At 47.0% G+C, this 26172-nt stretch overlaps 1 protein-coding gene and 1 long non-coding RNA gene across 13 annotated transcripts in view; one reads left to right on the forward strand and one right to left on the reverse strand.

Moving 5' to 3' along the window:
• The window catches only part of Eef2k (eukaryotic elongation factor-2 kinase), a 64578-nt gene that overhangs the window by 13733 nt on the left and 24673 nt on the right, over positions 1 to 26172 (forward strand). For 8 of the 9 annotated variants that reach the window (XR_003946386.1, XM_006507344.4, XM_006507345.4 and 5 more), the window contains 5 exons: positions 1970 to 2288; positions 16935 to 17035; positions 20058 to 20118; positions 23440 to 23477; positions 23931 to 24102. Coding sequence is in view for 8 of the 9 variants with exons in the window: in XM_006507344.4 (XP_006507407.1) it covers positions 2046 to 2288; positions 16935 to 17035; positions 20058 to 20118; positions 23440 to 23477; positions 23931 to 24102 (615 nt within the window). In the remaining variant the exon portion in view is untranslated. Of the gene's footprint in view, positions 1 to 1969; positions 2289 to 16932; positions 17036 to 20057; positions 20119 to 23439; positions 23478 to 23930; positions 24103 to 26172 lie in introns of those variants that run through there. The other variant, XM_006507346.4, reaches the window with a different exon arrangement.
• Gm15774 lies at positions 591 to 24462 on the reverse strand. 4 transcript variants are annotated; one of them, XR_003946869.1, is made up of 3 exons: positions 23685 to 23936; positions 18039 to 18130; positions 591 to 1254 (listed from the first exon to the last, which is right to left on the reverse strand). It is a non-coding gene; the product is annotated as a predicted gene 15774 (long non-coding RNA). The 4 variants fall into 4 exon arrangements; XR_003946868.1 differs by lacking the exons at positions 591 to 1254; positions 23685 to 23936 and adding exons at positions 15017 to 15299; positions 24423 to 24462; XR_869916.2 differs by lacking the exon at positions 591 to 1254 and adding an exon at positions 15017 to 15299.

A 26172-nucleotide genomic window follows, 5' to 3' on the forward strand; every position in this document is an offset into this window, starting at 1 on the left:
TGAACTCATAGAGACGGCAGCAGCGTGCACAGGGACCGCATGGGTCTGCACCAGGTCCTCTGCGTAGAGATCATGGCCCCAGGGAGTGTGTTTGTGGGATTCCTGAGTGCTGGAATGAGTTGGTTTCTCATTCCTGTGCCTTCTCTTGGGCTCTTCTCCTTCTCTTCGTCTTGTCCAACTCCAACATGACAGTTTTGGCTTTTTTCTTATATTTTATTTTGTTATATTTTATTATTCTCATGCCTTAGAAGCCTGATTTTCCTAATGAGAGACAGGGAGGGCATCCAGGAGAGGGAAGTGGGGAGGGAATGGGAGGAGTAGAGGGAGGAGAGACCACAGTCAGGATATATTATTGAGAAAAGGATCTATCTTCTTTTTGTTGTTGTTTTCTCAAGCATCTTTTTAAATTAAATTTATTTTTTCCCCCTTTACAACAAAGTTTCCTCTTCTCCCAAAATCCCCTCACACAGGTCCTCTCCCTACTTCCCCTTCCTCTTCTCTTTTGAAAAAGAACAGCCCTTCTCTGGTGTCAAACCCCACCCCTATCCTAAAACCTCCCCCCCCCCCCCTACACATCAAGTCACTGAGGGACTAGGTGCATCCTCTCCCACTGAGGTGGTCCGTTTAGGGACTCAGGAACTGCAGGCAGGCAGGCAGGCAACAGGCTCAGGGACAACTCCTGATCCAGTTGTTTGGGAACTGCATAAAGACCAAGCTACTCATCTGCTACATACGTGCAGGGGCCTAGGTCCAACCGATGCTTGCTTTTTGGTGGTGATTCAGTCTCTGGGAGCCACCAAGTGTCCAGGTTAGTTGACTCTGTTGGTCTTCCTATGGAGTCCCAGTCTTTTTCAGGTCCCTGAATCTTTATCCCAACTCTTTCACAAGACCCCTGAAGCTCCATCTACTGTTTGGATGTGAGTCTCTGTATCTCTTTCCATTGGCTGTGGGGTGGGGCCTCTCAGGGGACATTAATGCTAGGTTCCTGTCTGCAAGCATAGTGGAGTGTCATTAATAGTGCCAGGGATTGGTTCTTGCCCATGGGCTAGATCTCAGTTTGGGGCAGTTGTTGGTTGGCTATCAGTATCTGCTCCATCTATGTCCCTGGTTGTTTTTAATTAGTCTTTTGAGATAGGGTTTCTCTGTGTAGTCTTGGCAGTCCTGAAATTCTCTCTGTAGACCACACTGGCCTCGAACTCACGAAAAGTTTCTGCCCCACTGACTGTTGGGATTAAAGGTGTTCTCCACTACCACCTGGCAAGAATAAAAGGGAAAAAAATAAAAGTAAAATAATAATAATAAAAGGGGAAAATAAATGTAAGAGAAGAAAGTACACAGGACAGTTTCAACTCAGGAAGGTCATTGAGAAGAAAATAAAAAAGAAGAAATTTGGAGATTTCTCTGAAGTGTCATCCTTTGGGCTGCCAACCCATTGGTGAGAAATAGCACAGTTCAGAAGGCTGTTCCAGACACAGGGGACAGCAGTACAAAGGCCTTGACGTGGGAATACACGTGATGTGTTCACTAAATGGAAAAACAAAAAACAAAACAGTGTTCCCTGGAAGAGCAGCCAAGGCCGGAGGTCTATGGCAGGGGTTCAAAGCCCCAGCTGGTATAGCCTTAGTAAAGCTGCATTGTAGTCCTCAAATGAGAGGTTTCTGTAGGGTGTCAAGCCAAGGAGTGATTTGATACAGTGTACATCCTTAAACAATAGCTGTGGTTGTTTGTAAGGTACTTCAGGTTTCCAAGCACTGAGTCAAGGATTCTCGGAAGTGAAATGACTGGTCCTATAGGCTTGGACATTTGAAATCGCCCCACATATTACAAGCTTGTTTCCAACGGCCTCCCCAAAAGTTCGGGTTTTCATTCTGACATGTGGTCAATGACCCCTCTGCCATGCAGGTACCTAGACAACCCTCACGTCTGTCCGGAGGCTGGCACCCACCCTCTTACTCTACTCCCTTTGCAGGACCATCCTTGCTGCACGTGCGCAGTAACTCTGGCTGCACAGCGGAGCCCCCGGATAACACGGTCGCCCCCGCAACATGGCAGACGAAGACCTCATCTTCTGCCTGGAAGGTGTTGACGGTGGCAGGTGCTCCCGAGCTGGCCACAATGCGGACTCTGACACAGACAGTGACGATGATGAGGGCTATTTCATCTGCCCCATCACTGATGACCACATGTCCAATCAGAATGTCAGCTCCAAAGTCCAGAGCTACTATAGCAACCTAACAAAAACAGAGTGCGGCTCCACAGGGTCACCAGCCAGCTCCTTCCACTTCAAGGTGAGTGTTGTGCATTGTGTCCAGCACACCTGTTATGAGGGATGGGGAGCTGGGGTCTCTGATTGATGTCTTAGTTGTCCACAGACCCTGGCAGTGCATTCTGCATGGGGGGAGAGGAGTCCCATTAATCTAGGAGGTGACTGTGGGTTTAAGATATGTTTTCTTGCCACAGAGCAGTGTTTTTCAAATAGATTGAAAACCTTTTGGGGCTGTAGATGACTCTGTAGGTAAAGGCACTTATTGGTAAACCTGAAAATACAAGTTGGAGTCTAGAACCCACACAGGTTCCTGTAGGTTGCTTTCTGGCCTCTATAATTACTTCACTTGGTTTGTTATCATTGAGACAGGGTCTCATTAAGTAGCCAAGCTGATCATGAGCTTGTGATCCTCCTGCCTCAGCCTGGGGAGTGCTGGGATTGCCTGTGAGCTCAATATTATATATTTATGTACTTTTTTTTTGAGACAGGTTTGTGTGTGTGTGTGTGTGTGTGTGTGTGTGTGTGTGTAGTCTTGACTGTCCTAGAACTAGCCTCAACTCTGTAGACTGGGCTAGCCTTGAATTCACAGAGATCTGCTTGCCTCTGCCTTCCCCAAGTGCTGGGATTAAATATGTGCACCACCGCTGCCTGGTTTTGGTTGGTTGGTTTGGGTTTTTGTTGTTGTTGTTGTTGTTTTGTTTGTCTTTTGAGACAGGGTCTTATGGAGTCTCAGAATCACTGTGTTGCCGAGATGACTTTGAACTCTTGAACCTTCTGTTACCACCTCCCAAGTGCTGAGATTATAGGCGTGGACCCCAGTCTTGGATATACATGCACATATATGCACATACATAAACATTTTACAGATGAATCTTTTAAAAGACAAAACAGACAAAAATACGTATTGGACCTCATGCTATATATACATATATATATATATATATATATATATTTTTTTTTTTTTTTTTAAGTCAGAGGTTTTTTTTTTTTTTTTTTTTTTTGAGACAGGGTTTCTCTGTATAGCCCTGGCTGTCCTGGAATCACTTTGTAGACCAGGCTGGCCTCGGACTCAGAAATCCACCTGCCTCTGCCTCCCGAGTGCTGGGATTAAAGGCGTGCGCCACCACGCCTGGCGGACCTCATGCTTTTACTGAAAACCATTCAATAGGCATGCGCTTAGGTGTTGAATTACATGCCTTAATTCAGTTGCATTTATTTATGGCCTACAACGTTTTTGATATTAGCTGAGTACTGCGAGGCAGACAGTTGTCTGCCATTCTCTCCTGGCCTCGGCAGGCTGAATTCTTGTTAGCCATCATTTTTGAAGAGGCACCTTTTATATCGTGTGCATACTGTAAGGGTTTAATATTTAACACTTCCCTTTCTGATTCTCCGTTCCAGTGTATGGCACTAACCATTTATCATTGCGTAATTACTGGAGCTAGACTACGCGCTTGGCTCGTACAAGTCCCGGGTTCCATTCCCAGCACACACAAAAGTCCTTTGCATTAATCAGCCACCCTCTCCTAAATCTGTTGACTGATACAAACCCACTTTGGAAGTTCTCTGCCTTGGATCTTGTCCGTGTTTTCAGGAACAGACTCAGGAAGCAATTCTCCCCTGTCACCCTGAGTCAGAGGAATCCCCTAGACCCTTAGAGAACTTATCTCCTGATTCATGGCTTCAACACAGAGAAGAATTTCAGGATTAGCCAGTTTATGAAGCAGGATTGGTTTTGGTCTTTGCTTTTAGAAAGGGTCTCACCATGTAGCTCTGGCTGGTCTGCAATTTGCTATATAGACTAGGCTGGCCTCAAACTCACTGAGATCAGTCTGCCTCTGCCTTCCCAGTGCTGGGCTCAAAGGTGGGCACCACCACCATGCCCAGCAGGGTTGGGGCTTTTAATAAAGGTTTGAGGGTTTTTTGGTCCTTTTGTTTTGCATATATGTGTGCAGTATACATGTTTATGTGTGTGATTGTGTGACTAGGGGTGTGTTGTGTGTAAAAAGACATTAGATGTCTTTTTCCATCACTATCCGTTTTGTTTATAGAGGCAGGGTCTCTATGAATTCTACTGCTTCTGGCTAACTAGGTTGCCCTGAGGATCCCCTAAGATCTGGGATTACAGGCGGCTGCCATGCCTGCATGGCTTTTGACATGGATGCTGGGACTCGCGTTTCCAGCCATGATAAAGATGATTTACTATAGGCTTCACCATCAGGGTGCAAAGAAAGAGAGGGGCTCAGAAGGAAAGATAAGACTCGGCTAAGAGCTTGAGTGTGGGTGGGCTTCTCGAGTGGACAGACAGACAGATGGAGGCGCATGCCCAGCCTTAGGCACCAGCTGCTATGAGAGATGAGGTACAGTCCTGCTGCAGGCACCTGCTGCTCAGCTCTCTATATTTATTGGTTTTGTTTTTTTTTTACAACAGTCATTTGTTGGGTTTAGGTGAGGTTTGAAAGGTCGCTTAGAAATGTAAATGAGATCACTGGGTGTTTCCTGGCCTGCAGGGTTACAGTTGATTCTGTAAAAGTCCATCACAGGGGTATAGAAGGCAAGACCTCTATCTTCATTGTAAGCAGTTTTGTTGGAGATCTTCAGGGAGATGGTTGGGGGTGGGGGGGAGGAATAGAAGCTCTCTACCCAAGATCCTGTGCATTCAGGTCTAAGCCTGGGACGTTGTTAGTATAAGATCTCTGTCTATGAAAGGGAAATTAACTCTGTCTAGGCAGCTTGTACAGGAAATGTTCGTTATTGGGGGAGGTTCCTGGCTCTCAGCTGACTAGAAGTTTTATTTTAACGGCTCCTTGGGTGAGCGCTCCTTTCCCTTCCCACAGCCCATAGTTTCTATCTTGCCTCAAAATCTGTATAATAATAAATAAAAAAAATAAAACATAGTGCTGCTATCCTTGTTTAATTTGGTCATTGTACACAGGGAATACCATTAGAAGCAAGATACTGTTACTACATTGAGATGTGCATTGAAAACCATCCTGTGACTTCAGAATTTGTGTTGTTGTTGTTTTCAGAATTTGTTTGTCTTTTTAGAAAATTTGTAATTTTAGTTCTTACAGATATTGGGTAGTTTGTTGTTGTTTGGTTTTTGTTTTTCCTTCTCAGGGCTAGAGTTCTAGGTTAACCCAGCTCTTCAGCACATAGCTCCAGAAATAACTCAGGCTCCTCTGGGTTTGTGGGGCCCCTGAAGGGCGGGCAGGTTCCACTTTATCTTGCGTCCCATCCCAAGGCAGCTTTGCTACACTCCCAGTGGCTCAGCACTCCACCTCAAGTCTCCCTTGTCTCAGCTTCCATCTCCAGAGACAGCTAGAAGGGCTCAGTGTGCAAACAGCACCAAAGCCCAGGCAGAGGGGCCTCTTTAAGTGACACATCATGGCTCTAACAGAGAGTGACATTAAAGTGAGTGGCATTATTATGTAACTGTCTTAAAAAACAGTATCTATGAATATTTCAGGTCCTAGGGATGTGGCTCAGAGGACGGATGCCTTCCTAGCCAGGCATAAACCTGGTTTTCATCCCTAACACTCCCCCACCCCCTAAGCTCAACAAGTTAGGCTAAGTTACCACCCTTCTTTAATTCAGCAATGAAAGACAGGGGGTTATTCGGTGCAGCCACCCTGTGCAGGGGAACAAATAAGAGATCCAATGACCCCTAAGTCTGTCTCTGGGGCTCTGGCACATGAGGTTTAGGTTTAAATAGAAGGTCAGAAGTCAAAGGTCACTGACCCAATGTGTCTTGGCTCTCGTGTGTCTGCAAGCTGGTCTGTTGTCAGAGCCCTGTGAAATCTCTTCCTGGGAGGGACACCTCTGCTCTGGCTGGCACCTGAGATTTTAGCCTTCCCCTTTTCCCAGCATGGGATTCCTGGGGAAATTTTAATTCTTTGGAGTTCATTGTTTTGATAACATGACGAGGGAGTATATCTCTTTAAATGGTCTCCTCTCTCTCCAGGACAGAACCTCTCGCTTGGCTTAGGAAGCACTCGACCACTGAGTTGTGTCCCCAGCTCCCATAAAGTTTAAGAAAAACGTGTGCAGTATCACCAGGTCACATCTCCTCCCCTCAGAAACAGATCCCCAAATAACTTCTCCTTGGAACTCCTCAGTTCTTCAAGGTTGAGTTCAGAATCTGGGAGCAACATCTGGATTCAGTTTACCCCACCACATACCGCAAAAGCTCCTAGAATAGGCTTCCCTTTGCATGTCCCTGCCTAAAACCCCTGTTCTCAACCTGTGGGTCAAAACCCCTTGCGGGGGTGGGGTGGGGTGGGGGGAATGCTATATCAGATATCCTGCATGTCGGATATTTACGAATCCTAACAGTAGCAACATTACAGTTATGAAGGAGCAACGAAAATAATTTTATGGTTGGGGGTCACCACAGCATGAGGAATTTTACTAAAGGGTCGAAGCATTAGGGAGGCCTAAAACTTCTAACTGAGGCCCTCGGTCAGTGAAACCTCCAGTCTTAAGCTCTGCAGAGCCCCCTCTGTGTTCCCTTGGGCTCTCGGCAGACTCCTCAAGCATCTGTCGTGCTCAGCGTTACTCCATGAGCCAGCTCCTTACTGCAGGATGGGGCTATTTGATGGCTCCACCATTCCTTTAACTTGTAGATAAGAAGCGCTTGGTAAAAGTTTGAACCAGGCACAGGGTGGATTAAATCTTCGTTGCTCACGGAATGTTGCCACCAGAGCAGGTTCAGGGAAAGACTATAGCTTAGTTTCCAACCTCATTTCCCTTGGCACTTAATATGGTGTTTTTTTTTCTTTAATTTATTTACTATTGGCATGGTAACCTGAGCTGTTGAACCAAAATGGCCATCTGGCCTTCCTTCAAGAAATAGGCCCTAGCAGGTACTGAGTGTGCAATGTGAAATGTCAGATTCTGTCAGTGCCCCTGTTCCCAAGGGATGGGGCAGAATCCCTCAGAAGGCCTCTCAGGAGATACCAGCTTTCCCTCAGAGGAGGTTTATCTGTGAGAGACTCGGCCCTAGCCCCAGGATTTAGTTATGTAAGTGTTTAGAGGGGGAGGGGCAGGAGTTCGAGATTGATTGATTAAGGAAGAGTTTCACTGCGAAAGATTGCTTTAGGGCAGGATCATATGGGTGACTTTTCTTTTCTACGCCTTGGACAGAGTTCTGCATTTTCTGGTTTGGTTGGTTTTAGTTCAGACAGTTTTTAATACGAAGCATCTATTCTTTGAGAATCTTATGTATTTCAAGAATTTTGATTTAATTTACTTCTGTTCCTCCTGCTATCCTCCCAAATCTATTTATTCCCCAACCTCCCCACACTGGTTTGGGCTTTTTTTGTGGAGGGGTGTGTGTGTGTGTGTGTGTGTGTGTGTGTGTGTGTGTGTGTATGTGTGTGTGTCTAGACAGGGTATCTCTGTGTGTCCCAGACAGTCCTAGAACTTGCTATGTAGACCAGACTGGCCTTGAACTCAGAAACTGACTGTGCCTCTGCCTCTAAATGCTGGGAGTAAAGGCACGACCCTTCGGCAATGTAAGAGAGGGTCTCTTGTAGTTCAGGGTGGCCTCCAAACTCTCCCTGACTGGCCTGGAGCTCTTGTACAGAATCCCTCCCTAGTGCTCGGACTATAAGTGTGTGCCACCACACTGGGCCCCCTTCTACATTTTCTTCTCCCCTCCCCCATTACACATTATATTTATTTTATTACTTTACATTTACATATTTATTCAATTACTGTGTATATATGCATATGTGTTTGTGCCCTGGCACTTGTGTGGAGATCAGAGGACAACTTTCTGCAGTGGGTCCTCTTCTTCCACCTTCAAGATCCAGGAATCCAGTGGGGTTGCCGTGTTTGTGTCACAAGTGTGACCTCACCCATTTAGCTGTCTCGCCAACACCAATTCAGTCCTTTTGAAAGGACTTTTTTTCTCAAAGTGCTAGGGATTGAAACTCAGAGACGGTTACATTCTAGGCCAGTGTACTACCATTAAACAGCAAGCCCAGCCCTTTGAGAAAAATGTCAGTGACTTTGTTCCTCCTTACTGCAAAAATAACACACACACACTTTAAATATATGCAAATATAGTCACAAAGTCTTTGTATATATATAAATGTAAGCAAATGTATTTTATGTATTGCAAATTCACACATGTAAACTTTTAGAATTTTTTTTATTTCACCTGTATGGGTGTGTTACCTGCATGTGTGTGTTACGTGCATGTGTGTGTGCATCACTGTTGTCCTTGGAGGCTAGAAGTGGGTGTGGGATTCCAAAGAACTGGAGTTTTGAGCCGACATGTATATACTGGGAATCAAACCTCAGTCTATTGCAAGAGCAGCCAGTGCTCTTAACTGCTAAGCTGTCTCTGTAGCCCTTATATATACAAACTTAAAAAATAAATGTTATGATCTAGATAATCTATGCATAATGTATATACAAAGTAAAACAACCTAAACTGTATCATTTAAACAAAAGTGAAAGTGTGCCTCCCCCCTCAGCCCAGGTCTGTGAGGGCGTATCTCACCCTGATTTTCTTCTCTTTGTTCCCATGGAGAATTATAAACAGGTTTCCACCCTGGAGGCCATCCTCCCATATCCCCTTGGGAGCTGACATGAACTCTAACTTCCGTAACTTGCCTGTGGTCTGGACAGGCTCTGCAGTACGTGCCTTACTCAGTACAATGTACACGGTGATCCCTATAGCCCAGACAGCTGGCCGTTTGCCAGATGGTAAATGGAAATGAAGTCACATGCCTGGGAGGTGGCGGGACTGTAGTCCCTCCCTAGAGATCCCCCTTTCGAGTCCTGCTGTTAATAACTGCAATTTGTATCTCTCTATATCTTGTGACTCATTTTTAATTGTATCTTTTTTTTTTTCAGTGTCTGTGATCCAGCCCAGAGCTTCATTTATTTGCTTATTGTCTTTAATAGCTGAATTTCATTTCCCTGGAGGACAGTGTTTTCTTGTTCATATGGCTTTGCCTGTGCAGAGAATGTACTTACTAGCAATAGAATGGCTTGGGCAGAATCTTGTTTTGTTTTTTGGTTTTTCGAGACAGGGTTTCTCTGTATATCCCTGGCTGTCCTGGAACTCACTTTGTAGACCAGGCTGGCCTCGAACTCAGAAATCCACCTGCCTCTGCCTCTCCGAGTGCTGGGATTAAAGGCATATGCTACCATGCCTGGCACCTTGGGCAGAATCTTAACTTTAAAAATTGTGTGGGGATGGCTGATTGCACCAGCAAACTGCTCCGCTGCACGAGTGGGCACACCTGCTGGCTACACCTTCTCATCCTCAATTGTATCCATGCTGTTAACGCACTGAGGGTGGTTCTAGCAGCTTGGGGGGAAAGATACAGTCACTCCAGAATGAGCTGGGTGAGCCAGAGTGTGCTGACTCACTGGGCAGAGATGTGTCCCTGCCTAAAGCCTGGGAGACTCCACCCTGGCAGCCTCAGGCCTCAGACCATGACCATAGAAAGTAAGCCTGGGTTTCCTGCTTCTGGAAAGCAGTCAGAAAACCAAGCTTAAGGGATTGGTCTGTGGCTGGATGGCTGGAGTGTTTTCCTAGTAAGCCGGAGGCCTGGGTTCAGTCTCTTGTATCTTAAAATAATAAAGAGACCAGAAAAGCTTTGGTCTCCTACAAGATGAAAGCCTGCTGGCCACTTGAAAAAGAGTCCTGCTGGCATAGGAAGGGGAGCTGGGGAGCTGGGGTCTGGCCACAGGAGGAGTTTAAGGAGATGGCAACCCTGCTGTGGGGACTCATATTTATCAAAGAGAGTGCTGAAAGGCTTTGCTGCAGTGTGCACAGCTATTTATTGTCAAGGGTACCCCTCCCTTCTTATTCTCTCTCTTTTTTTTTTTCTGAAAACTTTGTGAAAATATAAGCCGCATGCTGTTCAACTTAGCCATTTAAATGTACAATCCAGTGGCTTTCAGTATATTCAAAAAAATCACACGTCCATCTCCGTACCTAACTCTGTTGAAAGCTGTTCCTCTCAGGCATCAGCTGCATCTCTGGTCTAGCCAGCCCCTAGCCCTCAGGACCAATTTACTTTCTGTCACTAGGAGCTTACCTTTCTAGACTGAAAAAGTATTACAACTATTTATTATTTAATGTATGTGCTGTGCTATGCTTGTAGAAGTCAGAGGACAACTTGCAGGAGTTGGTAGAAGGAAGATCCTAAGATCACACTCAGTTATCAAGGTTGATGACAAACGGCCTTACCCACTGACTCATCTTGTTAGCCCGTAGACACAGACCCATTCCAAGGAGTGACATATGAAGGTTGCATAGTAACTGTAGTCAACTTCTTTTGCCAGCCAGGGCAAAGCTTCATCTGTCTGAGTCTCACACTTCCAAACTTCCCTTGTCTCCAATAAGGGAATTCTCCCACCTAGCTCTCTAGCCTCACAAATTGCCATGAGAAGCCAGTAAAGTACTTTCTGGGCAGTGGGGGAAGGAGAGGGTCCCCAAGAGACCATAGCATTACGTCACTCTTGTGACTAGTAAATGCTGTTGCTTTGATTTTTATTATTTCCATCTTTACCTCTTCTTGACTGGGGATCTAAACCCCAAAAGTTAGGGAGAGCAATTGTAGGTACTCTTTGCAAACAGTAATTTCTTTTTTTGTTTGATTGACTTGTCTTGAGGAAGGACCTCTAATGTAGCATTGGCTGGCCATGAGCTTTCTTTTCCATGTAAACCAAGCTGGCTTGAACATACAGCTTTCTGAATGCTGGAATTAAAGGCATCTGCCACTATGCCTGCTTATTTTATTTGTTAAAATTGTTTATCTATACACTGTGTATGAGAGAGAACACACGTTCTATGGCGTGTGTATGAGGTCAAGGAATAACTTGGGCTCAGTTCTTTCCCTTCTACCACATGGGTCCTGGGAATCACACTCCTGTTAGCAGGCTTGGGCACACACAGACACAAAGAAGGCTGGGGCCATAGCTCAGTGTTTCCCTGGCATATGGGAGGTCCTAGGTTCATCCCCAGTACTGGGAGAAAAAGAATGTCACCTTCCTGCTCTAGGGTGGACTGTTTCATGGAGGTGCTTTAAGGTTGTGGTTTCTTTGGTGTGATGGTTTGTATTGTCTTGGGTGTGCTGTATATGTTGGGGAGTGATTGTATTGGGGGGGGGCTTGGGTGTACTCTGTGTGGGGAGCTTGGTTGTGCTCTGTGTGAGGGCTTGGTGTGCTCTGTGTGGGGAGCTTGGGTGTGCTCTGTGTGAGGGCTTGGGTATGCTCTGTGGGGGTGTGTGTGTGCTTGGGTGTGCTCTGTGGGGGGGGGCTGGGTGTGCTCTGTGTGAGGGCTTGGGTGTGCTCTGTGGGAGGGCTTGGGTGTGCTGTGTGGGAGGGCTTGGGTGTGCTGTGTGGGAGGGCTTGGGTATGCTCTGTATGTGGGGGTGATTGTATGTGCTGTGTACAGTGGGGTTTAAGTGTACTCTGTCATCACACATATGTGAAAGTCAGAGGATAACGTGTGGGAATCTGTTCCCCCTTCTCCAATATGGTCCCAGGGTTTGAGCTCACTGTCAATTAACTTCACCCACTGAGCTGTGTGCCTCTGCCCTCTATTCTCCCCTCCTTTAAAAAATATTTATTTACATGCATGGGTGTTTTGTCTGTTCTGTATCTGTGCACCATGTGGTCAAAGGAGAACATTGGATCCCTTTAGAACTCAAGTTATAGATGTTTGTGAGCTACCATATGTATGCTGATGCTTGAACCCAGAGCCGCAGGGAGAGCAGTCAGTGCTTTAACCACGGAGCCAGTCTTCCTTTTTTGAGACAAGGTCTTGCCACTTGCTGGCTGACTTTGAACTCAGGAGCCCTACCCCCACCCCGCTGAGGGGCTAGAGCTACTTTTGCATGCCACTCTTCCTGACTCCTTCCTCTTTTTTATGGCAGACCTTCAGCACCTGTAAAATTAACTCGCCTACTCAGCAGGTGAGATTTAAAATTGTTTGAACTAGAGAATATTGCACTGGTGGAGACTTGAGAATCATCTCATTGCTGGGAGTGTGTTAGCATGTGTGAAGCCCTGGGTTCATTCCTAGCAGCATCAACAGAGACTCATTTTACGTTAGTTTTGTTTGTTGACTTTGGTTTACACTTGCATGGCTGACAACATAGTTCAACAGAGACTCATTTTACGTTAGTTTTGTTTGTTGACTTTGGTTTACACTTGCATGGCTGACAACATAGTTCAATGGTAGAATGCTTGCCTGGCATGCATGAGGTCATAGGTTCAATTCCCAGCAAAACATATGAGCGCATGTGCATACACACATACACTCACTCTCACACAAAGACACACACACACACACTCCCATATACACACTCTCATACAAGTACATGGACAGACAGTGAGAGAGAGAGTCTGAGACGGAAACTACACATGGCAATCCTGGATTATGTTCTCATTGTAAAAATTATGTAGAAAGTTGTCCTGGCCTGATAGTAAATCTATCACACCAGTGACAGTGAGTGCAGGCAGTCGCCCCTGATGATTGTCATCTCAACTACCTTCTGGTGGGAGTAGAGATCTATTCTGGGCACAGGGGCCATGAAAGACATTGGACACCGGTACCCAACATCTTCATTCTTACTATCCATGAAAGTGCAGAGGTTCCACAGAGCCAGCTGTGATGGAATCAGAAGCAAGGGACCCAGATGTTAGCACTAGACTTTGGGTTTCTTTGTTGTTTTGGTTTTGTTGTTTTGTCCGCTGTGAGACAGCCCTTGTTGCTGGCAATGGAGTCATCATTGAAGACAGACAGCCAGAGAACCATGTCTCCACAAGTGTAGACATGCTCAGAAGGACAGACAGCCCCCATCTCCCCAGACAGACAGATGAGCCATTCCCAGAGCTGGACTGTAAGAGAGGACAGTGATGTGCCTTTTAAAGTACAGGGAATTCAGTAACAGGTTTGGATGTCAGCAAAACTGCAGAGAGTCACTCATAAGAGGGGGGGAAATGAATGCAAGCTTAACGTCTAACCACGGAGAACTGCTGAGGAGCCATTTCTGTAGCAAGAAACTCACAGTGCATTATCTACACTGTTGCAAACGTGCAAATTTTACACTTCCTTCACATAATCTCCCATTAAAACTTGAGTGACATATTCACTGCTCCTCAAATATAACTTACAAAAACAGTCTTGGGGGGCCGGGTGCAATTTCTATTTTTTTTCATTTGTCTCACTGCTGAGAGCTGAGCCCAGGGCCAAGCACTCTACTACACTGACCTGTTTCCCAGGCTCCCAGACTTTAAATCTGGCCCAGTAATTACATTGAAATCAAATATATATATATATATATATATATATATATATATCCTACTGAGATTGCATAAGTATGCAGAGTTGTCGAGACAGAAATGTTCGAGTCAGCACTGTTTGTACTGGGACATTACTGGAAGACATCCAAGTCTGATCTCCTGGAGGCAAATGCATGGGGTACACCTATACAGCTCTGTATCCCACGGTCCTGGGAAGGGTGAGGTCGGCCAGCAGTCTGTACACTTGAGCTGGGAGGGCCATCTAAGACTGAGTGTTTAGTGCAGAAAGTAGGATTCCTAACAAAGCGAGGCACATCTTAACAAAGGCAGAAAGGAAACTTGCTGAGTGTCCCTGCAAGTGTCAGCCCAGGAGGGGCTATCGGAGAACTTCCGCTTTCTGATTCAGAATTCCATAGTGCTGTGGTTTTCATGCAGAGCAGATGATCCTTTTGAGGTGGGGGCAGTTAAAACACTAAATAAAATATGAAGACTCAGGGGTCTACTTACATTTCCCAAAGGATGTAATTTATATTTGCCACGTTAGTCCAGTCTTATTTTTAAAAAATGCATAGAACAAAACTGGAAGGTACAGACCGTGCCTACTGGTGTGGGCTAGACTGTTCTTTTCTGTATTTGCCAAGTAGTTTTCCTTAATCCTAAAGTAGCTTTCAGACTGGAAGGGGAAAAAATTCTGGGCTTTGCAGAGATTGGACAGCCTCCTTTAAGGGAGCTCTGGCTCTGTGTGTGTGTGTGTGTGTGTGTGTGTGTGTGTGTGTGTGTGTGAAGTCTCAGATCCTTTCCCTGGCTTATTCTATTTTTAACAGGGTCCCCGTGAGGGGTCCATGCTAGGAGGGTGGGCAGTGTGCAGCCCTGCTGAGGCCTGGGAAGCTGGACGTCTTCCAAGGATGGCCAGGATACTGAGGGACACCGGTGGTGACAAAGGCAGTCTAAAATTGCTGTCCCCTGACTGCCCCTTCCCTATCTCAGAGCTCCTTCTGACCTGTCTCACCCAGATGATGCCCAGTCTTCTACACATTATCCTCCCCATCAGGGAGGACCCACTGGCCTGGAGGGGAGTTTGGGTCTTGGTGATTCTGGGGAGGCCACCAAGCAAAGATTTGAGTTTCTTAGGAAGAGAACACCATGGACGAAGGGTGTTGCTTCAGAAAGGGCAGGAAAGAGTCCACTTTGGTTTCCCCAAAGCAATACAATGGACTGAAGAAAGTTAAAATGGGAGGATGCTAGGTCTGTCTGTTTTCTGTAGCTGTAACAAGACAACAGAGACGGGATAGTTTATAGCTGCTGGCTGGGTATCTTGGCACACACTTTTAATCCCACCACTTGGGAGGCAGAGGCAGGCAGATCTTTGTGAGTCTGAGGCCAGGATGGTCTACATAGAGAGTTCCAGGATAGCCAGGGCTACACTATGAAATCCTGCCTTAAAAAGGAAGAAGTGGAGGAGGAGACAATTAATTAATTAATTTAAAAATTTCTTGTTAAATAGAAGTGTATTTAGTTTATAAGATTGAATCTCGGGGAGTCCAAGAGCACTATCCTGGCATCTTCCATGTGTCTGGTAAGCGTCTTGTCGGGCTGAGTCGTCATATGGCAGAGAGCATCATGTGACAAGATGCAGTGGCTGTATTAACCCCGATCTCTTCCTCTTGTCATGAAGCCACTGGTGCTCCGTGGGGCTGGGATCAGGCTCTGGCTCCCTGGCATCCTCTACTCCAGTCAACTCCCAAGGTTCCCATCTCTAAATACCATCCACGGGAGAGGTCAGGGATTGAGTTTCCACCATGGGAGGTTTGGCACACACCACAATGCCATTTAACAGCCTTTCTTCCTCTCCCTTCTCTTCCTCCTCCTCTTTATCCTCCTCATTTTTCTTTCTTGTTTTGAGACAGATCTGTGTAGTGTAGCACCGTCCACCCTGCTACTTTCTAGGATGACCTCAAACTCATGGTAGTCCACCTGCCTCAGCTTCCCAAGCGCTGGGACTACAGATGTGTACCAATATGCCTAGCTGTCTTAGCCTTCTAAATGAAGCAGTCCTTGCAGTAGCTCTTAGGTTTGGGTTGGCCAGATCACAGAATGCAGCTTGCATTAGTGTGAGAGTGAGCCTGTGTTCTGCTTCTGTGGGGGATTCCTGCATGGAGGAGCTGCTCGGAGAAGTTAAGGAATAAGGGTTCTGTTGTTGTTTTTCCCCTAGTATAGAGCTCTTTAGCGAGGTGCCTTTTACAGAGTCTGTTTGCATAGTATTGTATCAAGAAATCAGTGCCCTGGCAGATTCTCACTACAGATGTGTAAACTTGTTCAGTTTAAGATGAGTGTGGTGGTGCACGCCTTTAATCCCAGCACTCGGGAGGCAGAGGCAGGCAGATTTCTGAGTTCGAGGCCAGCCTGGTCTACAAAGTGAATTCCAGGACAGCCAGGGCTATACAGAGAAACCCTGTCTCAAAAAACAAAAAACAAAAAACAAAAAAAAAAAAAAAAGGAGCATTTTTCTCACAGTGCCTCTTGCATGCCAGGCAAGCTCTCTATCACTGACCTATACTCCCAGCCCAGTATCATACTATATCTTATCTTATTTTTAAAATTTTTAAAGATAGGGTCTCACACTGTAGGTCTGGCTATCCTGGAACTATGATGACCAGGCTAGCCTCAAACTCACAGAAACCCACCTGCCCTGCACTCATATTTTATTTTTAACAGTGGGTTTTTGGTTTGGTTCGGTTTGGTTTGGTTTGGTTTGGTTTTTCGAGACAGGGTTTCTCTGTGGAGCCCTGGCTACTCTGTAGACCAGGCTGGCCTTGAACTCAGAAATCTGCCTGCCTCTGCCTCCCAAGTGCTGGGATTAAAGGCATGTGCCACCACTGCCCAGCTTAAAAGTGTTTGTGTGTGTGTGTGTGTGTGTGTGTGTGTGTGTGTGTGTGTGTGTGTGTGTATGTGTGTACGTGCACACACATGTACATGCACATGGGTTTAGGTACCTGAAGAAGCTAGAAGGCAGCAGATCCTCTGGAGCTGGAGTAATAGGCAGTTGTGAGCTGTGTGATGTGGATGCTGAGAACCAAACTCAGGTCCTCTGCAAGAGCAGTGTATGTTCTTACCCGCTGAGCCATCTCTCTAGTCTTCAAAAAAATCTTATTTTCGCTTTCAACATTTCGGCAGCAAGGGAAGAATTGTGTAATTAACATGTCAGCGACTTCTGTCCATAGGCTAAGCCTGTGAGAACACACTGGGCCCCTCCGGGACTGTTCTTCATAGGGCAGAGGATGGGAATCCTTTCTTTTGGATGCTGTGGTCCTCCCCAGGGGACATAATTGGGGAAGAGGCAGCTGGCTGCCCTTGGCCCGGGCCTCACGCTCGCTCCCCTTGCCTTCTGCAGGAAGCCTGGAAGCATGCGATCGAGAAAGCCAAGCACATGCCTGACCCCTGGGCTGAATTCCATCTCGAGGACATCGCCACAGAACATGCTACTCGGCACAGGTCAGCAGTTTGTCCCAGGGGCTTTGAGGAGTCCTTGCGGGAGATTGGGGTAGGGGGGGACTTGGGGTCCTGCTTCTGGTCAAAGAAAAGGAACTAATATAGCACCCCAATTTCAGATTCTTACAGCCTGTGGGATTGTTAGAAGTAGAGAGATCCAACCAGTTAAGTCTGTGTAGACGTTCAAAATTGGAAGTAATCTGAAGTGTGAAAAACTTTTGATTCTAAATGTTTTAGATGGGGAGAGGGAGGCAGGGAAGGTGCATCTAGGTTCCGTTTGAAGTTGGTTGAGAGGTGGGCAGCTTCTCAGGGCAAGTCAGGGGTCCACGTTCCTTCTGAACTGTGACACCATCATCCCAACACTTGTCCTTGCAAACACCAGTAGAGACAGACAGTATCAAGCAGGTTTTGACCCCTGGTCCAGGTAGCAACCTCACTTTTCCTTGGCTAGCACTCTGCCCTCTCCATCATTCCTGCTCTATCCTTCAAGGAGATGGCTGCAGAGCCTCCTGTGTGCCTCCTTCCTACTCAGGAAGCCCACCTCTCAGTGTGGGGAAGGATAGGTCAGCATAGGAGAGACCCTAGCATGTGAGGGATAAGTAGATTCTCCCTTTCTACTGCAACAGCACTGGGGTAGCAAGCTGCCCAGACTCTGGGGAATCTCCAAGGAAAGAGGGTCCCTACCCAAGCTTGGCTCTGTGTCTTGAACCCCAGTGGGGACCTGAGACCAGGCTGAACTGCTTACTTCCTAAGTAAATGGCTGAGTTTATAGTACCCAGATGCCAGTGAGAGGATGCCAACATGGCTGGCTTTCTAGAACATTCTGATCTCTTGATTCCAGGCATGGCTGTCCGGAACATTCTGAAAACGGAAGCTTCCTTCTTTGGCTATAGCTTTTTAAGATTAAAAGTCTTGGTACAAGCTGGCCCTTTGCTTAGGACGGGTTTTCCTGTCTCTGAGAACTGTTTCCAGGATGGGTGAGAGATAGATTCTGCTTTAAACTTACCTGGGTTTGAATCCTGACGCTCAGACAGGGGACCTCACCTGTGAGCCAGTCTCTACAAGCCAGGCACAAAAATTGTCACCATCTCAGGGTCTCTGCAGAGATTTAATGAAACAATCTATATTTTAAATTTACTTATTTATTTTATGTATATGAATACACCATTACTCTCTTCAGATATACCAGGAGAAGGCATCATTGGATCTTATTACAGCATTATAGATGGTTGTCAGCCACCATGTGGTTACTGGGAATTGAACTCAGGACCTCTGGAAAAGCAGTCAGTGCTCTTAACCACTGAGCCATCTCTCCAGCCCCGAAACAATCTATTTAAGAATCCAGCATATAATAAACACTCCATAAACTTTAGGCACAATAGGCATTTAGTCATTCATTCATCCATCCATTCATCTATTCACCTACTGTGTTACTGGGGATGGAACCTAGGGCTTCCTTATATACTAGACAAGTGTTCTCTACGTGGGCTGCTTTCCCAGCCGTCATCTCATGTTTATTTTGAGACAGGTTCCTCCTGAGTTGCCTAGGCTGACTTTGAACTATAGAGCCCAGACAGACCTCAAACATGGCTATTCTTTTGCCTCACCTTTGAAAGTAACTGGGGCTAAGGTCTGTTTCAGCAGTCCTGGCTGACTTTAAGATGTTAGTGGTTGTGAGCAGTGAGCAAGACACTCTCAAGGTTGCACACTCACCCACTTCGCCAGCCTCTGGGTGCATCTCAGAGTGGAGGTGAGGGTGCAGTGCATCTACGGCCTCCACCTGTGTATATATAGTCCTGTGTAGACGATAGTGCTTGTCTCCCTCTGGCTGCAAGCAGATTGACAGCCCAACAGAGCCCTCTCCTCAGCCTGGGGTAACCTGCCAGGCTTCTGTTCCTCTCTGCACAGGTTCCAGCTCTCAAAACCTGTTCTCCCAGGTCTGGGTGTTCTGGGCCAGGAAGCTGCTGGTTAGAGATAAGGGCTAGGTCCTGCTGAGGTGACTCACTGAGATAAGGAACCCTGCCAGGCGAGCCTGTTTAAGAGCCTGTTTAAGGCCCACCCGGCTTCCCCAAGCCTGAGGTGCTCTGGGAACAAAGATTCCTGGGAGTGGGAAGGTGGGACTATTCTGGAAGCACCTCTCCTTCCTACCTCTCTTCCTCCTTTGTTCCATTTCTCTCCCATCCCCCTCTCTTACGCCACCTGTCTCCCTCTCTCTTTTCCTTTCCACTCTCCACCTCACTCCTCCTGTCTCAAACACCTTCAATCTCTTAATCAGCCCCTTCCTCTCCCAGTCTCTCTCCTGTCTCCACCTCTATCACATCCCAGGTTCCCCCCACCCCCACTCTTTTCACAGTCTCTTAGGTTGCCTCAGGCAAGTCCTTCCTCATCCTGTCCCCTGTCCCCTCCCTACACTGCAGCAGTCCTTACCTCCTGAGAGAGAGAGCTACCTGTGTGGGCTATGCCTGGCTCAGGTGCCTAGTGTAGTTGAGACACTGCTGCCTACCGTCCTCTCTGAGACCTGCAGTTTGTGACTGTTAGGACTCAGGCAGTCCCTGTATCCAGAGCTGCTCTTCAGTCCTGCTTGAGCTCATTTCTGGATATATGGACTGGCTCTTGGACAGCTTACAACCTAACAGTTATATGGTCCAGTTATAAGGACACATCTCTAGCCATCCATCCAGCATATGTTTATTAAGCATCTATACACAAGGTCCTGTGGTGAACAAGACAGATATGGGTCAGTTTTGTGGAGTTACACCCTGATGAAAGAGCAGATAAGCCAGACAGGAACCCAGCAGGGAGGGCTAGTCTTGGTGAAAGGGCAACACCATGCAGAAGGAGTAAATGTGTCTGAGGAAAGGCAAGTCCCCTTGAAGGAGGGAGGGGAGTGTCCACAGCTCGACCCAAGGGTCAGCAAGCCCAGGTGCAGAGCAGGCTGGATCCTAAGGCCTATAGAAAGCCCAGGAGAGTTTGAGCTAGAGAGGGGCAGGACCAGGATGCTCTAGGTGAGCTCTGATCTCTGTAGGTACAACGCTGTCACCGGGGAATGGCTGAAAGACGAGGTTCTGATCAAGATGGCGTCTCAGGTAAGCAGAGGCCTGAGCTGTGAGGGGGCAGGGCCCCGTAGGGACTTTCCCAGGCTGTTTTATGCCATCCTTTCACTCCTGCTTGATTTAATTTTGCTTTTTACATTTCTTTACTTTTCTTTTTTCTTTTTTTTTTTTTTCTTTTGGTTTTTTTCAAGACATGGTTTCTCTATAGCTCTGGCTGTCCTGGAACTCACTCTGTAGACCAGGCTGGCCTCGAACTCAGAAATCCGCCTGCCTCTGCCTCCCGAGTGCTGGGATTAAAGGCGCACGCCACCATCGCCTGGCCTATTTTTATTTACTTATTTATTGTGTGTTTGTATGTGTGTGTGTGAGAGAGAGAGAGAGAGACCGAGAGATAGAAAGACAGAGACAGGGATAGTGACAGGGACAGGGCTGCCTTTGAAGGCCAGGCTGGCTAGCATCACACTCATGATGTAGAGTAGGCTGGCCTCAAACTCACAATCCTCCTGCCTCCACCTCCTGCTTGCATGCTATGAACTCACTTCAATTTTTTTTTTTAATCTTTGGAGTTTTTCTGTGTTATTGTTTAAATATTATGTTTTTAATTGTATTTTTACTTATTTTGTGTGTGCATGTGTGTGTGTGTTTATATTTGTACCACAGAATGTTCCTGGAGGTCAGAGGACAACTTGTTTCTCTCTTTTCTCTGTGTGGATGCAAGGCATCAAATTCACATTGTTACATTAGGCAGGAGGCATTTATACTTGCTGAGCCATCCACCGGCCCTATATTGTGTTCTTCTTCTTCATCATCATCATCACATTTATTTGTGTGTGAATACATGCATGCTGCAATGTACAGTGGAGGTCAGAGGACAACTTGTGACCTTAGTTCTCTTTTCTTTTTCTTTCTCTGTGTGTGTGTGTTTTTTGAGACAGGGTGGTTTTTCTGTGTAGCCCTGGCTGTCTTGGAACTCCATCTATAGACCAGGCTGGTCTTGAACTGAGACATCTACCTGCTTCTGCCTCCCACAGGTTGGGATCAAAGGTGTGCGCTGCCACGTCTGACTTTTTTTTCTTGGTTCTCTTTTCATCATTTGGCTCTGATCAGGCTCAGCTGCAAGCAAGTTTACCACTGAGCCATCTCACCAGCCCACATTTCATGTCTTTACATACTAGTCCATTAACATGTATGTCACATATACAAACTGACCACTTAATTTACATAGTTCAAGCTTGGGATGCAGGTTATCCTCAGTACTGCAGGGGGAGAGAGAGAGAGGCGGGGGAGGGGGGGAGGGAAGAAGAAGAAGAGGAGGAGGAGGAGGAGGAGGGGGATGGAAGGGGGAGGGAGGGAGGGAGGGAGGGAGGGAGGGAGGGAGGGAGGGAGGGAGGGAGGGAGGTGGAAGGAAAGTATGTAATTCAGTGGCTTTTAGTTACTCAGCAGTCACCACTGAATTCCAGAACCTTTCCCCCTGTTTTAAATTTAGTACACCGGACACTCACACATAACCCACAGAAGACCAAGCCAGCCCAAATCCCTGCATGGACTGGGGATTGCCCAGGAGGCTCCAGGCCTAGCTGAGGATGTGTTAGACATTTCTACCCTTCCTGTCCACTCCATTCCTTCACCATTCCACTCCAGGAACCCCTGGCCCACTTTCTGTATTGTAGATCACTCAGTTTTAGGCATTTCATGCACAAAGATGTCACGAAGGCTTGTCAGTGAGTCATTGCCGTTGGACTGACTTACATGGCATTACCCGGTTTTGGGATTTTGGTTGGTTAGTTTGTTTTTGTTTTTGTTTTGCTTTTGTTTTTGAGTTTTAGCTACTAAACACATTCAGTGGCCCTGCAAAGAAAAAGAAAACAGGACTGGAAAAAAGAGCTCGTCCTCTGAGTGAGGGGACCTCTTACAATGTAAAGCACACATTCAGGCTAGAGCTGTGCCTTACATCACTGTGTAAGTCCTCGGCATGTGGGAGGCTCTGGGTCCCATCCATCCCCACAGCGAGAAGCAGGCAAAGCCTGTATCTTGATGAGTGTTGGCAAGAGCACGTTGGCTCAGAGCGCAGTCAGTGTCCCCACAGGCTCCTTCAGTCACGGCTCATCTAAGATTCAACACTATCCCAAACCCTCTCACCCTGACTGGTCTCCCTATCCTGAGACTTCCCCCATCTGGCACTGCATCTTCTGAGTATGGCTTCTTCTACTCAACATTTTCAGTTTCTTTACTTTGCTGTGTAATCCTTCCTTGAAAGAATAAACCTAGTTGGTTTACTGATGGATTTAGGTTGCCTGTCTCTCTCCTCTCTTCCCTGTTTTTCTTCCTTTTTTTTTTTGAGAGAGAGAGAATGAATGGATGTGTGTGTGAGTATGTGTGCACGTGCATGTACAAGCCAATGAGTACGGTGCCCTCAGAAGCCAGAACATGACCCTAAAGTGATGTTACAAGTGGTTGTGAGCTGCTGACATAGATGCTGGGGGCTGAGCTTCTGCAAGGCAGAAGGTGTTTTAAACTACCCAGCCATTTTTTGTTTTGTTGGTGGTGGTGGTTTTTGGTTTGTTTGTATGGGTTTTTGTTTCTTTCTTTGTTTTAAGATTTATTTATTATATATAAGTACACTGTAGCTGTCTTCAGACACACCAGAAGAGGGCATCAGATCTCATTGCAGATGGTTGTGAGTCGCCATGTGGTTGCTGGAATTTGAACTCAGGACCTCCAGAAGAGCAGTCAGTGCTCTTAACTGCTGAGCCATTTCTCTCCAGGCTCCGTGTTTTTGTTTTTGTGTTCTGAGACAGGGTCTCTAATCTAGTCCCGGCTATCCTGGAACTAGTTGTGTAGACCAGGCTCCTCCTTTCACTGCCTACCGAGTGCTGGGATTAAAGGTGTGCATCACTACACCTGGCTTACATAGTCATTTTAAAGGTTCATTTTGGCTTGTGGTTTCCGAACTTTCAGTTCGTGGCCTATTGACCCTGTTGCTTTGGGCCTGTGTGAGCGCAGTGCGTTCTGGCTGGAGCACGTGGCAGAGGAGGCCTGCTCACCTGATGGTGGCCAGGAAACAGAGGAAAAGCCAAGGCCATGAAAACACCCTTTTAGTACCCTGCCCCTCCCCAGGATCTGGGCTCCACGCTGTCCGTTCTTCCATTGGGTTGAGATGAGTTATTGGGTGCCCTCAATCCCAGCAGCCTCCAGGCCGAAAGGTGTCTCTGGCTTTGGTACCGAGGCCCACGAGGGACAGCCTAGGGTTATTGGGATTGAAGTAAAGTACAGGACACCCACTGGGCAGTCTGTGACGAGGGGATCGTGGGATCGTGGGGTGTGGGCACTGATGACTCTGTCCTGTCTTTTCAGCCCTTCGGCCGTGGAGCAATGAGGGAGTGCTTCAGGACGTAAGTGACTTGGCCTGGGGCTTCCGCCAAGGCTCCTTAAAGCTAGGACTTTGGGGAATTCCCAATCAAAAGCTGGGGACACGTGACCTAAGTCTCCTTGTAGCCCATGTTCTTCTCCATCTAGTGTCTGTTGGACACACACACACACACACACACACACACCCCACCCAGCTGCAGGGCTCTGGAAGGACAGGGTATATCACTCACCTGCTTGGGTATTTGGAGGCACAGGGAGTCAGGTGGGAGGCCACAGACACTGGTCCTTCCCCTCTGACTCTGGGTGGAGGAGTGGAGGGTGTTGCCTTTCCTTATCTCCTTATCTTTCTTTCCTATACTCTCTTCCTTCCTCCACCCAGCTGTGTCACACAGGGTCTGGTTGTTCTGAGATCCCACAGTTGTGTCCTCAGTGAACCCCTGGGGTCTAGACAGGCTCCCCCTTGTCTTTCTCTCCAGGAAGAAACTCTCCAACTTCTTGCACGCCCAGCAATGGAAGGGGGCCTCCAACTACGTGGCCAAGCGCTACATCGAGCCGGTGGACAGGAGCGTGTACTTTGAGGATGTGCAGCTCCAGATGGAGGCGAAGCTCTGGGGGGAGGATTACAATCGGCACAAGCCCCCCAAGCAGGTGCGTGAGCCCCACCTGCCTCCCTCCCACCAATGGCTGGCCAGCCACCAGGGTGAAACACAGGGCTCTGTCTTCATCTCTACAGTGCAAGGGATTAAAAGCTGAGCTTTGCCTATGCTAGGCAAGGGCTGGACCATGGAGCCACATCTCAAACCCCTAACAGTTTGAGACAGTGTCTGGCATTGAACTTACGGTCCTCTTCCCTCAGGCTCTGGATTACAAGCATACACCACTGTCTTAGTTAGGGTCTTACTGCTATGCACAGACACCTGACCAAGGCAAGTCTTATAAAGGACAACATTTAATTGGGGCTGGCTTACAGGTTCAGAGGTTCAGTCCACTATCATCAAGGGAGCATGGCAGCATCCAGGCAGGCATGGTGCGTGAGGAGCTGAGTGTTCACCATCTTCATCTGAAGGCTGCTAGCAGAAGACTGACTTCCCAGCAGCTGGGATGAGTGTCTTAAACTTCACACCCACACTGGCACACCTACTCCAACAAGGCCACACCTCCTAATAGTGCCACTCCCTGTACCATTACAACCACCATGCCTAGTCCTTTGCCTTTCCGACCAGTTGTCAGAATCACCATTTTGGGAGCGGGTAGGCATGGTAAGCCATGTACTTCATATGCTGCGGATCATTTATTCCTAAAAACAAAGCTGTGTGGTTGGAGCATCTTTATCTCTGTGAATAGATAGATCTGTTCCTTATGATATTTATAAGTTGATTTTTTTTAATCTCTTTGTGGTGTGGCTGGTACACACATGCCACAGCATGTGTATGGAGGTCAGAGGACAACCCTCTGTGGTTTGTGTTCTTCTTTTGCCATGTGGGCTCAGGGACTGAACTTGAGTCATTAGCTTGGTGGCAAGCCCCTTTTCCTGCTGAGCCATTCATGTCCCTTTCATGAGTTTTGTTTGAAACTAGATCCAGCACGGCTGGTACCGACCATGCTGAGATTATTAGGAATCTTGGTCCCGGTATCTGGTTTGGCATCACTCTTTCATGTGGCCTATTGGTCCCAACAGCTACAGGCTCATTTCTCACCAACCTTGTTGGGATGACAATATCTTATTTCCAAGAAGTTCCAGTGAAAGCATCAGAGCTAAGCATCATTGGCTCTGATTATCAGGCACATATGTCTGAACCAATCAGAGTATTCAGGGGGTGTGGGTATTCAGATGAGGCAGCCTGAGAACTGTGGTCACCCAGGCTATACAGACTGGGACTGGGGCCATGATGGCTTCTAAGCAGTAGCAGTAGGTATGGCAACGTGTGTAGGCTTCCTGAGGAACCAGGCTCAGTGAGGTTAGCCAACCTGACCACCCAGGCAGGGATGGAGCTTGTGCTCCAATCTAGGCCTTCCTATCCTCTGCCAGATTGCTACCTTCTCTTGCCCCCTTTGCTAACCAAAACTACTTCTTGTCTGTGGACATAAGAAAACATGGCTTTCTGCCTCTGTCCTTCATCCATAATTTGGGTAGCTATTGGACACAGACCCTGGGTGCCTCAGGAAAGCAACTCTTTCATATATAAAGTGAATAAGTAATAATAAATATAATAATGATGATAATAAGACCACAGTCTGCTGAGTATAGTGGCACATGCCTTTAATACCAGCACTGGGGAGGTAGAGGCAGGAGGATTTCTGTGAGTTCAAGGCCAATATGGTCTACAGAGCAAGTTCTAGAACAAGCCAGTGCTACATTGTGAGACACTGTCTCAAACAAACAATGATAACAAAAGAAGCCACAGTCCCCACTCTCAGGCTATGACCTCAGGCGTTTGCTCTGCTCTGGCCTCCTTTCTCTTCCTTCCTTGCTTATTTCCTGCCCCAGGACCTTTGTCCTGGTTGTGCCTTCAAGCCTGCATTAGTTCCCTAATCTTTATATGATAAGCTTCTTCTCACAGGCCAGGGCCCAACTTACGCCTCACCTGTTACCCCCAGAGTAAGGCCTTCAGCCCATCCTAAGTAAGATCTCCCTGCTAACCACTCAGCTTTGTCATGTTATTCTGTTTTGGTCTATTTTTCCTTTCTTTGAAGCATTGTGATCTAAAAGGGACCTAT

The sequence above is a fragment of the Mus musculus genome, chromosome 7 (genome assembly GCF_000001635.26).
Source record: "Mus musculus strain C57BL/6J chromosome 7, GRCm38.p6 C57BL/6J".
Classification (NCBI taxonomy): Eukaryota; Metazoa; Chordata; class Mammalia; order Rodentia; family Muridae; genus Mus; species Mus musculus.